We start from the raw sequence: 14,225 nt of genomic DNA, 5'->3' as shown, positions 1-14,225 counted from the left end.
TTCCTACTCAAAGAGGAAAAGCTATACAGATGCCAAGCTTTGACACGGAGAAACTGAGTTTCCCTAGGCAAGTCACTTAACACCCTGAGGACCATCTGTAAAGTGGGCTAATGATCCCTACCCTGTAGGGTTGATGTCAAGTTCGAACAAGATGGAGTATAGAAGAGCTGGCATGGCAGCAACACATGGAAGGCATGGTGCTGACACATTGTTGGGAAATAAATGTGACTGGCATACCCCCCTTTAGATAGGAATGGAGTAAGGTCTCCCCTATCTGAACATCTTCCAGGTTCTCAGTCGTAACTGAAGAAATACATGGATGAAATGATCAGACTTGCTCAGAGTCATCCTCAGTCCCATGTTAGCTGCGATTAAGGCTCCTTTACCTTTACGCAGTGACAAAACGAGATTGCCAAGAGACCCAACAATTCAGCTGTGATTTAGTTTCAGTGTGATCACCCTTGGGTCATGGTGACTTTAAAGTGATAAGAGTTAAATTATAGATAACCAACTTAATAACAGTGAATTCTTTACGTCTTCCGATGTGCATGTTTAATATTAAGACCTATCTTATGGTGTGATCTAGGAATTTTAAGCATTCCAGTGTGTCTCTGAGATTGTTCAATTCATGTAAGATTTCTGAATGTAGACTTTAAAGATAAGGAAGTATTATTATTTTGTTGCCTACAATGTGTATGAGGAAGTTCAGGTGACACATCCTAGTACAGACAGAGAATCTATGGTCTTTTCAAGCACCAATCTCGAACATCTGCTAGTGCAACACTCTCCTTCAGCAGACTGTATGTGATGGACGCAAGACTCAGTCTGGTCCAAAGTCTTTTTTTTTTTTTTTTTTTTTTGAGATAGAGTCTTGCTGTGTTGCCCAGGCTGGAGTGCAGTGGCACGATCTCAGCTCACTACAACCTCTGCCTCCCCGGTTCAAGCCATTCTCCGACCTCACCCTCCCATGTAGCTGGGATTATAGGCGCACACCACCATACCTGGCTAATTTTTGTATTTTTAGTAGAGATGGAGTTTCACCATGTTGGCCAGGCTGGTCTCCAACTCCTGACCTCAGGTGATCTGCCCACCTCGGCATTGCAAAGTGCTGTGATAACAGGCATGAGCCACTGCACCCGGCCTTGGTTTTTTTGTTTGTTTTTGTTGTTTTTTTGTTTTTTTGAGACAGAGTCTTGCTCTGTTGCCCAGGCTGGAGTGCAGTGGCACAAAGTCTTTTAAACATTCTCAAGAGAAGGCTTTTGCTTGCAGTCCATAAGCATAACATTGATGTTGATTGCGTGGGGTGAGGTGTTAGGCTGTGGTTGGAGACACTGAGATGTGAGCAGGCTCTTGCCTTATGCATCTTGAGTCCAATAAGAGGGATAGACTCATAAAAAGGCATTAACAGTGCAGATAATATGTGCCACTGCAAATGCCACATAGGTCCTTTCATATCCCCACACAGTGGAAATTAACCTGGCTTGGGTGGAGTTTGAGTGCAGATTATCCAGGCGAGGGAGGATGTTTTGGGAAGAGCAAGTGACAGGGGTCCTAGAGGCCCTTTGTAGTCCTGTAAGAGCGGAGGAGCAAGAAGGAGGCACTCAAGGACCTCTTGGTGGAATCAGATGTGTTTTCAGTGAGTGAAGGCTTCACCTGCAAGTTTGTCTTCAGCAGTGAAGGGGCAACACAGGGCGGAAGTCATGATTAATCTGCAGCCCTGCACTTTCTCGATGAGGGCTAAAAGTAATAGGAACTCAAGGAATAGAGTAAACAGTTAAGTTTCTTATTCATGGAAGCTTATTGAAGCCCAAGACTTGATAGCTAGAGTTTTTATAGGGATTGCAACAGAGGAAGGAGAAATCAAACCTCAATTCCTCTGGTGCCTGAGGGGATGCAGTTGAAAAGAAACAACAACCCTTTTCTGGCAAGGCTCAGTTGGGCTTGATTGGCTCATGCCTGTAATCCCAGCACTGTGAGAGGCCCTGGTGGGAGGATTGCTTGAGGCCAGAGGCCAGGAGTTCAAGACCAGCCTGGGGAACATAGTGAGACCTTGTCTCTACAAAAAATTTAAGAAACAGCTGAGGTTGGTGGTACGTGCCTGCGGTCCCAGATACTCAGGAGGCTTGAGGCAGGAGGATTGTTTGAGCCCGGGAGTTGGAGGATGCATTGAACTATGATCACACCACTGCACTCCAGCCTGGGTGGCAGAGTAATACCTTGTCTCTAAAACAACAACAAAAAATCCTTTGTGCCTTTGTTCTGGAGGCTTAGGTGTCTCTCTTCCCGCTTTCTCTTAGGGAATCCGAATTCAACACTTTCTCCTAGGCGCTCTGAATGCAACACTTTCTCCCTGGAGAGGAGACTGATTGATACTCTGACCTCTTCTGGAGGAGGGAGGCTGTAGTGCAAGGCAGGGACAAAATTATGAGTTTTTAAGGGGCTTTGCTGCCAAAGGAGGCGTGATCCTGAGTTTAGACAGACTGCACTTAACATTATGAGGGAGAAACTCCTGGGGCCAAAAGCAGCTTTTAGCAAACATGGATGTGATGAGTTCTGGTATCAATGACTCTCCAGTGAATTTCCCTAGGGTAGGACTGGCTTTTGACAATGGATTTATCCATATGCAGTTGTTTCTGCCCTAAAGTAAGTGCAAATAGGGGAAGATGTTGGCCAAATCTCACATCTAGATGGGCGTGCTGTCTGCAGGCAGATTCTAATTCTACTCCATCTCTAGTCTGATATTGAATGAAAGAGGAGCTAATAACTTCCTGACTGCAATTTTAAGCAAAAACTTAGTAAATGGGCCAGGTAAGAATCGAGTACAGTTCTGTAAGGTGTAAAGCTTGCCAGGAACCGTGAGGCCAGTTACTGAATGGACAGAATGGGGGTTTCAACACTAGTTTCTCTTATCATGAGCTTATTATCAGCCTCCTCATCTAGGAAATATGTGTGAGTATCAGTGCTTTTTGCAGCATTTTTCTTTCTGTCTTCTCCAACCACTTGGAATTTCCATAGAAAATTCTCTTACTGACCTTTTCATATGTGTGTGTGTGTGTATATATATATCTATACACACACACACACACACACGTATGTATATACACTTATATGTGAATCATACACACGAATGTATATATAAATGTGTATACATGTGTATACATGTATACACACCACACACATATATGTATACATAACGTGTGTGTGTATATATATATACACACACAAATATATACACACGAGAATTGTTAACAGTTGTCATTTTTCATGATTATAGAAATTTGTTCTCTTATTGACTTCATATATATATACACACACATTTATATACACAAGAATTGTTAACAGTTGTCATTTTTCATGATTATAGAAAGTTGTTCTCTTATTGACTTCATATATATATATACACACACACACATTTATATACACAAGAATTGTTAACAGTTGTCATTTTTCATGGTTATAAAAAGTACAAACAAAGAGTAAGAAATACCAGAACAGCAAAGACATGTATATCCTAGTCTGTCTCTCAAGACATAATCACAGCCAGTGATTTTTAACTTGTAGTTCTTTTTTTTTTTTTTTTTCTTCTGAGGCGGAGTCTCGCTCTGTCGCCCAGGCTGGAGTGCAGTGGCGCCATCTCAGCTCACTGCAAGCTCCGCCTCCCGGGTTCACGCCATTCTCCTGCCTCAGCCTCCCAAGTAGCTGGGACTATAGGCGCCCGCCACCACGCCCAGCCAAATTTTTGTAGTTTTAGTAGAAACGGGGTTTCACCGTGTTAGCCAGGATGGTCTCGATCTTCTGACCTCGTGATCTACCTGCCTCGGCCTCCCAAAGTGCTGGGATTACAGGTGTGAGCCACTGCCCCCGGCTAGATTTTTAACTTGTAGTTCTTATATTCATTCTCTCTATAACTATAAATGGCACATTAATACCCCTGCTTCTTGGTATATCAACTTAAATTTTCTCCATCAACTCCTTATTCTGGAAGAAGAAGAAATGACCCCCTTTCCTTCCACTCCTGCTGATCTACACTAGCCACATTTTTATTTTCATTTATATTTTTGGCTATATATAGTATATTAACAATTTTTATTTTCTTGATTTTTCAACGTTAGGAAAAATCAGTTAACTCCTTCCTTTGCAAGGTTAGAAATGTTGTGTCCAAACAATTCACTACATTCCTTTCCATGCATTATACATTTTTGTTTATGCATTTTTCTCACGTTGGCCTGTAAGTCCCTGAGGGAGGCTATTATGGCAAATTTTTCTTTGTATCCTCATTACTGTCAACATCTGACACATGGAGCGCTGCAATGAATATTTGCCTTTGAATGGAATTTTACACCCTGCCTCAGCAGATAGCAGAGGGGAAGGAAGCCAGTCTTATTAATGTGATACCAGAAATAGCCACTAGGAAATGTGTGCCCTTGGGAGATTAAGGTGGTTTGGTTTTTGTTTTTGCTTTTGCTTGAGTCAGGGTCTCACTGTGTTGTCCAGGTTGGAGTGCAGCAGCATGATCATAGCTCACTACAGCCTCAAACTCCTGGACTCAAACAATCCTTCTGCCTCAGCCTACAGGCATGCACTACCATGCTCGGCTTATTTTTATTTTTTGTAGAGATGGGGTCTTGCTATGTTGCCCATGGTGGTCTTGAACTTCTGCACTCAAGCATGCTCCCAATTTAGCCTCCCAAAGTGCTGGGATCACAGGCATGGGTCCACCACACCAGACTAAATTTTTTAACAAGTTTACATTTTGCCATGTGCTTCCTGATTAGTTAGGGAAAAAGGAATTCTTTTTTAGATCTTCTTACAGACATAGAGATATGTAAATAATATAAATAGGCAGTCATAAGTAAGCACTCTTGAGATAGGCCTAGATTTGAAGGGATCTCAAATATTTAAAAATCTATGATTGGCCTAGGTGAATGGCTGGGCTTAGTGTCATATTAACATCCTTTGGGGCTTTGATGTAGATATTGAATGAGAGGGAAACACCTCTCCCTAGGAGAACATTATGAACTTCCCTTGGATGAAAAAAATAAAAAAAGCATTTGAGAATTACAAAAATCTCAGATAAAACAAAACAAAACCAAAACAACAACAATGAAAAACATCCAAAGCCTTTCCCCAACTCTTTGGACAAACTAGTTAATTCACTGACTGGAGAATTTCTGGAAGTGGTGGGAGGTGGCAAAGGTTTTTGTGAGGTTGAGTTTGTTCTGTGTAATTTGAGAAAAGAGATATTAAACATATTTGAAAAATGTGCAAGATAACTGGAGCGAAATTTTGGCCCATGGTTTTATTTCTCTATAGCTAGAAAACAAGCCCATTTTCCAGCTGTAGATGAGAAAGGAAGGAAGGGAATGTTTGCACAGAACACATACTTTTCAAGCAATTACGGCTTCTGGAACTACTGGATTCTCCACAGTGGACATTTGGTGTCTCCACTTCAGCAAACATTTATTGAGCATTACAGAGAGCTGGAAACATTAATGTATTACCACTTAAAAATCCCCATAAAAACCCCTGGGGGTTGGGGCCTGGAAGGTGGTACAGGGCTTGTTATTCAGTTGTGGTAGTTTAGACTTTGAGAAGCTAAATGTTTTTCCCAAGGTCACACAGCCATTTTCTCATGGCAGTGCAGGGACATTTTCTAGATCTCTTTTTTTTTTTTAAAGATTTCATGACTGTGGTGACATTAAATACATCATATGTTGCTATGGTAGCTGGTCTTTTGATTGAATCCATAGCAATGAAAAGGATAAAAAAATTACATATCTGACGCAGGCAGACTTCAAGGTCATGTTCCTTGGCACCGCTACATTGGAGATGATGCTGTTCGTCTCCTGGGGAGATGACAGTAATTACCATCAGTGTGATCACTGATTGTGGCCTCTTGAGCAGTGAAGTTGGGTACAGGCAGTTGTATTTCAGATTAACCAGGGTCACTAGAAATGTAGCTGGAGTTTCCATAATACTATTTGTGACTCATAGCAACCCCAGGCAATTGTCTAGATGGAACTTTGGATAGGGCTTAGATTGCTTTGTAAGGATTCAGCTAATCATATTAAAGGACGTCCTTATTTCTCTTCCATTAAAAGTCCAGTGGAAACATCCCTCCCTCTTTTGGGTGGGAGTCATTTGAAGGGAGGTTGTCTCCCAGGGGCATTACTTGGCTCTAAATCCAGACTTTGTTGGTCTCATCCTGAATGAGCCTGATCTCTATCTACATGGCTTTTCCCCTGTCTCAGTTTTCTGGCCTGAAGATTACAAGAATCTCTGGCCATGAAAAGGATCAGCTATCTGCAAGAAACCTGCCCCCAGGGCCAGTTCACAGTGTAATGTACAGACAATTACTGATAAGGTGAAGGTGACTCAGTCCATGACATCAGGAAACAACCAATTTAAAACCTAAGAAAGGGGTACAAAGATCTGTAACCTGAAGTTTTAACTTCAGAGAGTCTGTTAAAATGAGAGGAGATCACATCCCGATAATAGTATGGGAAGTACAAACAGATGTAATCTATAAAAGAGACATGAAACAGGATTTCCCAGGCCCTGCTTGGTTTTCATCCTCACTCCGCAGCTCCCTCCTCCTTGTAGTGGAGGCCAGCCACTTCGCCAGGCCTCAGGGGCTGATTCCAGCTTTGGCCTCTAGACCTATCCTGACACGGTTATGGCTCTCTTGTCTGAGGACCCATCACAAATTAACTTTGTTGTCTACACAGTCACGAAGGGCACCGTGGCGCCTCTAGACCTATCCTGACAATCGACAAGACACGGTTATGGCTCTCTTGTCTGAGGACCCATCACAAATTAACTTTGTTGTCTACACGGTCACGAAGGGCACCGTGGCATAGTGGTTACTATGATGGATTCTAGATGCAAAGTGTCAGGGTTCAAATCTTGATTTCACCACTTATGAGCCCTATGACCTTATGCAGCTCATTTAACTTTTTGTTGCCTTGGGTTCCTCATCCATAAAATGGGTATAATAGTTATTGTGAGGATTAAATGAGCTGAATATATGTAAATCACATAGTGGAAAGTCTAACATTTAATAAATGCTTGATAAAAGTTAGGTATCATCATCGTCATCATCATCATCAGTCCAGGCTTCTGCCTTCCTTGCCTGTACCATAATGCTGTCTCAATAACCCACTTCCACGTCCGGGCCCAAGAAGCGTTGCATTTCTCTGGCCACATCCCTTTGCCCTCTAGTCTTGCAGTTTGCCTGGCGTCATGTGAGTCCTTGCTGGAGTCACACACAGGGCCATGCCCATCCACCAGGACACCTTGTTACCTCCTGCTGGGCTTAGCTGACTCCTGGCAACTGCAGGTGGATCTGCTGATCATTGTGGCTCTCATGCCATGTTAAGCTCTTCTGCCTTAGATGGGAACTGGACTACGCTTAGGTGTAAATGACTTATTGGTGAACCGGACTACGCTTAGATGTAAATGACTTATTGGTGAACCGGACTACGCTTAGATGTAAATGACTTATTGGTGAACCGGACTACGCTTAGATGTAAATGACTTATTGGTGACCAAGGGACAGGGTATCCTGAATGACCCACAATAAGTTGGGTTGGCAGATGTGTGTGGATGTAAGAGCACCAGGCATTAGTGAAGTATTAAGCCATACCCTAAGATTATAAACTGCAAGGACATGCAAAGCTGGCTAAGGACTAGTGTATTTGGCAGGGCTCAATACTGATACATTGTCACTTTTTTTTTTTTTTTTTTTTTTTTGAGACAGAGTCTTGCTTTGTCGCCCAGGCTAGAGTGCAGAGGCGTGACCTCAGCTCATTGCAACCTCTGTCTGACAGGTTCAAATGATTCTCCTGCCTCAGTCTCCCGAGTAGCTGGGATCACAGGTGCATGCCATCATGCCCGGCTAATTTTTTGTATTTTTAATAGAGACAGGGTTACACTATGTTGGCAGGCTGGTCTCGAACTCCAGACCTCAAGTGATCAGTCTGCCTCGGCCTCCCAAAGTGCTAGGATTATAGCCGTGAGCCACTGCGCCTGGCCAATTGTCACTTTTATTCCATAAATATATTACAAAAATACATGTTTATTGCAGAAAAAATTAAATAACACAAATAGACTAAAAATTAATTATAAATTAAAAACATCTATAACGTCACCTTCCAGAGATAACACTTTTAACCTCTCTCTGTGTATGTATACACACACTCCACACACATAATCTTTTTAACACTTATAACTTAGTGGATTGTGGACTCCTTTCCAAGTCATGAAATAGACATTTACGTTGTCAAGTACTGAGCAATTCTAGATCATTCTGAATGTGCATTGGTTTGTGGTCTAGCCTATTAGCCATTTTACTCAATGACAGAAAGGGGTTAAGCAGACTGTTAAGTCTTTGTAGTCTACAGCTTCCAGTTCTGGTAACTGCCACCAGGTTAATGAAGGGTGGCTTCTGGCTGGAGCCTCATTGTGGAGCAGCTTGGCTTTACTTAGGTGTAGTTATTTGAGGAACAGGACCTTCAACCACTTGTGCTGGTCTGTTTCTGTTCTGAAGACCTGCAGCCCGCAGCTGATCTCTAGTTCTGATTATGGACAGGGTGGGCCGTCAGCACTCTGGGCTCTGCTTCTGTGTCACGGTGGAGCCTTTGGCAAGGCTTGCCACATCTCCAGGTCTCAGTTCCCTCATCTGTAAATGAAAGGGGTCGGATTTGATTCTCTTTTGCTCTAGCACTCTGTGATTCCATGTTAAGTCATTTGGAGTGGAGTGAGATGGGGCTTGGGCGTGGCCCTTCATCGCTGCTGCACAGGTTAGGATGCACAGGCCGCACCAGAATCACCCAAGGAGCACTTCAAGCATATATTCCTGGGCTCTCGTCCCCACTCTTCTGCCAGAGTGAGGCTTGAGAATCTGCATTTTTAACAAACTCCTTAAGGTTTCTTTCTCGAAGCCGTACTTGGGGACTGCTACAGGGATGGTGGCCTCTCCAAGTCACCCAGCTGTTCACATCCTACGCGAACTCTGGCTCAGGCCAAAGGCATGTGAAAAGCATCTTAGTTAACTCAAAAGCCTTCATGGAGACAGCTGGTGTTCCTGGAAGCTTACATGGGCCCAGCTTTAGGGTTGCCAACAGGTTGGCTTCCAGAGCCCTAGGAGACAGGCTTCTGTGGCCTGTCTGCGTGTCACTGATTGTCAGAGCTCAGCCCACCCTGCTTGTTCACCCTGCCTGTTTTTTCCTACCAGTTTCCATCATTTTCTGCTTTAGAGGGCTTCTTGTTCCATATGGTTCGGCTCAGGCCACAGCAGGTTAATGACCACGCTGGGCATTTGTACCAGCAGCCTCCCCAACTGCGACTGTGCTTAATCAAGCAGGAGATGTTTACCCTCACACCTGTTTTCAGTCCTTCCTCTGGTCCCTCATCTTCCAGGAGACCTAATATTTCTGATACATACAGTAGATTTCTCTACAAATCCTTGAAGACTTTGAACTATCCTGTTAGCAGTTTATTCCAGAGACTTCTTCTACACAGTACTGTTTAATGTTTCAGGGGCCAGGCTCCTTTTCCTTCTGATTATTCACACACACACACGCACACACACACACACAAACACACACTCTCTTAAACAGAGTATAGCTTGGGTTCAACAAAGATCATACTTTATCCACAATATGAATTAGAGATTCTGATCTTATTATTTTCTGTCTCATACTTATTTACTTTATGCCACACATTGCTCATATTTACCATTTATAGATGAGGAAGAGATAAGCCAGAGGGAGCAGTATGTTTTCCTTGAGTAGTCTAGTGCATCAGAATCACCTGGATAAACTTGATAAAATACAGATCTCTGGATCTCATCCCAGATTTACTGAATAATAATCCTTAAGGGAGGGATCCAGAAGTTTGCATTTCCAAAAAGATCTCTGGGTGATTGTTTTGCATGCAGAAGGTCGGAAATTCCTGCTTTAGGTGGGACAGAATTTAGACTAGAATTTAGAGAAGATGGGGCGGACAATGAGAGACAGCATGGTGGGAATCAGGCTGCTTGTGTTTAAATCCAGGCCCCACATCTCACTGGCTGTGTGACTCCTCCATGCCTCAGTTTGCTCTCATGAAAAATCTGTAAAACTACAGTGTTTACCTTATTGGTTGTTGTGAAGATTAAATGAGTTCATATGTGGAACATGTTTAAAGTAGTGCCTGGCAAAGGTAAGGGCTCTGAACATGTCTGCTGTGGCTACTATTCCATGCAAGGGGAATGGCATGAACAAAGTCAGACAGAAGCAGATGGCCTCTTTGAGGGAATGGAGTAAACTGACTTGTCAGGAGTAGAAGGTTTAGATCAGTGGTTTTCAAATTATAGTGTGCAAAAAAATAACGTGGGGAGCTTGTGAAAAGTTTCTTGCCCCATAACGATTCTGAGTTGGTATACGTGAAGCCTGGGGACCTGCATTTAAACTTTTTGATGCAGGTTATGAGCAAATGTTCAGAAACTGAGTAGTTTAGGTAGAAGAGGGCTGGTATTTAAAGTTGGAAAGGGGCCAGGCGTGGTGGCTCACGCCAGTAATCCCAGCACTTTGGGAGGCTGAGGCGGGTGGATCTCCTGAAGTCAGGAGTTAAAGACCAGCCTGGCCAACATGGTGAAAGCCCATCTCTACAAAAAATACAAAAATTAGCCAGGTGTGATGGTGGGTGCCTGTAATCCCAGCTACTTGGGAGGCTGAGGCAGGAGAATCACTTGAACCTGGGAGGTGGAGGTTGCAGTGAGCCGAGATTGGGCCACTGCACTCCAGCCTGGGTGACAAGAGTGAGACTCCATCTCAAAAAAAAAAAAAAAAAAAGAATAAAAATAAAAAATAAATAAAGTTGGAAAGGTATCCAGGGTTTGGAAATGTATCCTGGAGCTATGAAAAGTATGGACACTAATTGCATATTTAATATCTGCTTTATTAGGTATGTCCAGAAAGCAGTAGAAGTATCCGGGAGGTACAGTGTGCATCCTACAACAACAAGCCATTCATGGGCCGGTTTTATGAGTGGGAACCATTTGCAGAAGGTAAGAATAGACCCAGCCCTGTCCATAGAAGTTACTTTAGTCTATTTCCCATTCTTGTCGACTTCTGATTGACGTTGGAGGTATTGGTGTGATCCTGGCTGGGGTGTCAATAGGGGAGAAAGTGTGACTCCAGGGCAAAGAGAGGCCTGCATGGGTCTTTACCAAAGGTAGCATAGCTCAGGTGACACCTGGACCATCTTCAGCATGAGTCAGATGGATGAGGCACTGATGGAAACAAGCAACATCCAAGGATGGCAGGGTGAGGGGGACAGAACAGGGTTCAAGGAATCAATTGGAGAAGAGGTTCAAACATAAAGTTGTGAGCCGTGAGTGCAGATGGAGTTTCCCTTTCCTTTGTTCCTGCTGCAAGGGCTAGTATGGGAGCTTAAGAGAACATGTGGGGTTGTACAGTTGTATGGTTCTCACCTGTAGGGGGCCTCACATGCTGATTCCAAAGATAATAGTAGGCAGGCATTGCCCGTGAGTCCAAGATCCCCGTCATTTCCAAATGACAGAAGATCCAGAGTTGGTAGAGCAAGTTGATCCCACTCTGCATGCTGGAGTCACTTTTCTTTGTTGAAATCCAGATGATAACATGGCTTGCGGACTGAGAAGTTTTAACATTCTGAGATATTTCTTCCCACCCCTGGAGAAAGTGGGCTCAGAAGAGGTGTTGGGTCAAGCAGAACTTGTGGGGGTTCTATGCTCACAGCCAAGTTGGCTGGAGAGGGAGTCCAGCTGCCTTCAGGGCCCAGTAGAAGCGCTCTGCCCAGCCAGCCCTTCTCAGCCTCAGCCTGAGGCAGTGGCTGGGACAGCTAAGGTTGGCCAAGACCCAGAGTATGGAGCACTGCACTATGTCCAGGATCTGGAGAAATTGCCTTGGAAGAGGGATTGATAGTGAGTTGTGATGATTTCATTGCAGAATCAATGCCTGGGGAAGCCAAACTGTGCAAGGTGGTTCTATACTTTGAAGCCCTTGGGGAGGAGGGAAGTGGATTAGTATCTGACTGCTCTGAAATTGGATGCTAAATTGTTTTTATCTGTGCAGTGTTCGCAGCGACTCCATAGCTTCTATTAGATTCTCAGAGTGATCCCATGGCCTCAAAATTGTTAAGAACTAACTTGACTGAAAAATTGAGACTATCACATTCAAGCAGGAAGGATGTACAGAGGAAACATAGAGCTAGCTGAGTGCAAATACAAGGGGTGGGGAACAGGGCGAAGGGTGAGCAAAAGAAGGATGCCAAAGTGAAATTTTGATTTGATTCTGTGGATAGAGCTTGGTTCTGACCTTTTTCATTTCTAAGAGCATTATGTTAAATTTAGGGTGGTATCCTGATTTGGATCCTGAAACAGAAAAAGGGCATTGTTGGAAAACCTGGTGAAATAGGCATAAAGTGTATAGTTTAGTTAATAGTATTGTACCAGCGTTAATGTGTTAGTTTTTATAAATGGTTTGTTTTTTTTGTTTTGTTTTTGAGGTGGAGTCTTGCACTGTTGCCCAGGCTGGAGTGCGGTGGCGTGATCTCAGCTCACTGCAACTTCTGCCTCCCGGGTTCAAGCGATTCTCCTGCCTTAGCCTCCCGAGTAGCTGGGATTACAGGTGTGCAACACTACACCTGGCTAATTTTTGTATTTTTAGTAGAGGCGGGGTTTTGCCATGTTGGCCAAGCTGGCCTCGAACTCCTGACCTCAAGTGATCCACCTGCCTCAGCCTCCCAAGCTACTGGGATTACAGACGTGAGCCACCGCACCCAGCCTATAAATGGTTTTGTAACATGTTAACATTATGCGAAGCTGGGTAAAGGGTATACAGGAACTTTTGTACTATCTTGGTAACTTTCCTATAAATCTAAAATGATTTCAAAATAAAATGTCTTAAAGGCATTGTACTCCCAATTAGCTATGTCTTACATGCATTCTGGTGAAGACAAAGTGTAATACTCACTTAATATGGGTGAGGAAGAGTGCATTGGGTTAAATACTGCCGCCACCCACCACCCAAATTGGTATTCTTCCTGGAACCTTAGAATGTGACCTTATTTGGAAATAGAGTCATCGCAGATGTAATCAGTTATGTTGAGTTCATATTGGAGTAGGGTGGGCTCTTAATCTGGAATGACTTGTGTTCTGATAAGAGGAGAAAGTTGGGAGGCTAAGGCAGGTGGATCACCTGAGGTCAGGAGTTCAAGACCAGCCTGATCAACATGGAGAAACCCCGTCTCTACTAAAAAATAGAAAATTAGCCTGGCGTGGTGGTGCATGCCTGTAATCCCAGCTACTTGGGAGGCTGAGGCAGGAGAATCGCTTGAACCCAGGAAGCAGAGGTTGTGGTGAGCTGAGATCACACCATTGCACTGCAGCCTGGGCAACAAGAGTGCAACTCTGTCTCAAAAAAAAACAAAAAAAGAAGAAGAAGAGGAGAAAGGACACAGACATACAGGGAGGATGCCAAGTGATGATGAAGACAGAGATTGGAGTGATGCTTCTACAAGGTAACACCAAGGATTGCTGGCAGCCACCAAGAGCTAGGAAGAGACAAGGAAGCATCCTTGCCTAGAGCCTTCGAAGTGGTCATGGTCCTGCCAACACCTTGATTTTGGACTGCCAGCCTCTAGAACTGTGAGAATGAATCTCTCTTGTTTGAAGTCATCAAGGTTATGGTATTTTGTCATGCAGCTCTAGGAAACTAATACAAAGAGGAAGGAACAAGGTTCTGGACTGATTGAGATCTACTCGCTAGAGTAGATCCAGAGGTGAGTTTGCTCCAACTGATAGTAGCAGATGCCTTAGAGAAGTGAGGCACGTATCCAACGTGGGCGACTACCTCAACTGGCTCACAGATGTAGGTCTGTCCAGCGAGTGGTTCTCAGCCCTGGTTGCTCTTTAGAGTCACTGAAGAGCCTCCTAGAAACACTGATGCCTAGACCCCTCCCCAGAGATTGTGATTTAATTGGTCTGGGGTGCAGTCTGGACATCAGGATTTTTTAAAGATCCCAGGTGATTCTTATGGGTAGCTAGGGTAGAGAACCTCTAATCTAAGAGGGGATGACTCTAGCCTACATCGAGGGACAGAATCATGGGTATTTGATAAATCATGAAATATATTCTTGTGTCAGAACAACAATGCTTTTCAGTGAACATTTAGAGAAGTGACCCTGTCTTTTGTCTGAGC

The 14,225-nt window shown here is 43.7% G+C and overlaps 1 protein-coding gene across 1 annotated transcript in view; it reads left to right on the top strand.

Annotated features, from left to right (window-relative positions):
- THSD4 (thrombospondin type 1 domain containing 4) overlaps positions 1–14,225 on the top strand; it is a 674,737-nt gene that overhangs the window by 125,754 nt on the left and 534,758 nt on the right. The window contains exon 6 of the mRNA XM_055277915.2: positions 10,948–11,050. Within this exon, the coding sequence (XP_055133890.1) occupies positions 10,948–11,050 (103 nt within the window). The remainder of the gene's footprint in view (positions 1–10,947; positions 11,051–14,225) is intronic.

Source organism: Symphalangus syndactylus, chromosome 5 (assembly GCF_028878055.3).
Source record: "Symphalangus syndactylus isolate Jambi chromosome 5, NHGRI_mSymSyn1-v2.1_pri, whole genome shotgun sequence".
NCBI lineage: Eukaryota > Metazoa > Chordata > Mammalia > Primates > Hylobatidae > Symphalangus > Symphalangus syndactylus.
Note: the sequence above shows the minus strand (reverse complement) of the source record. Positions and strands in the feature narration are given on the sequence as shown.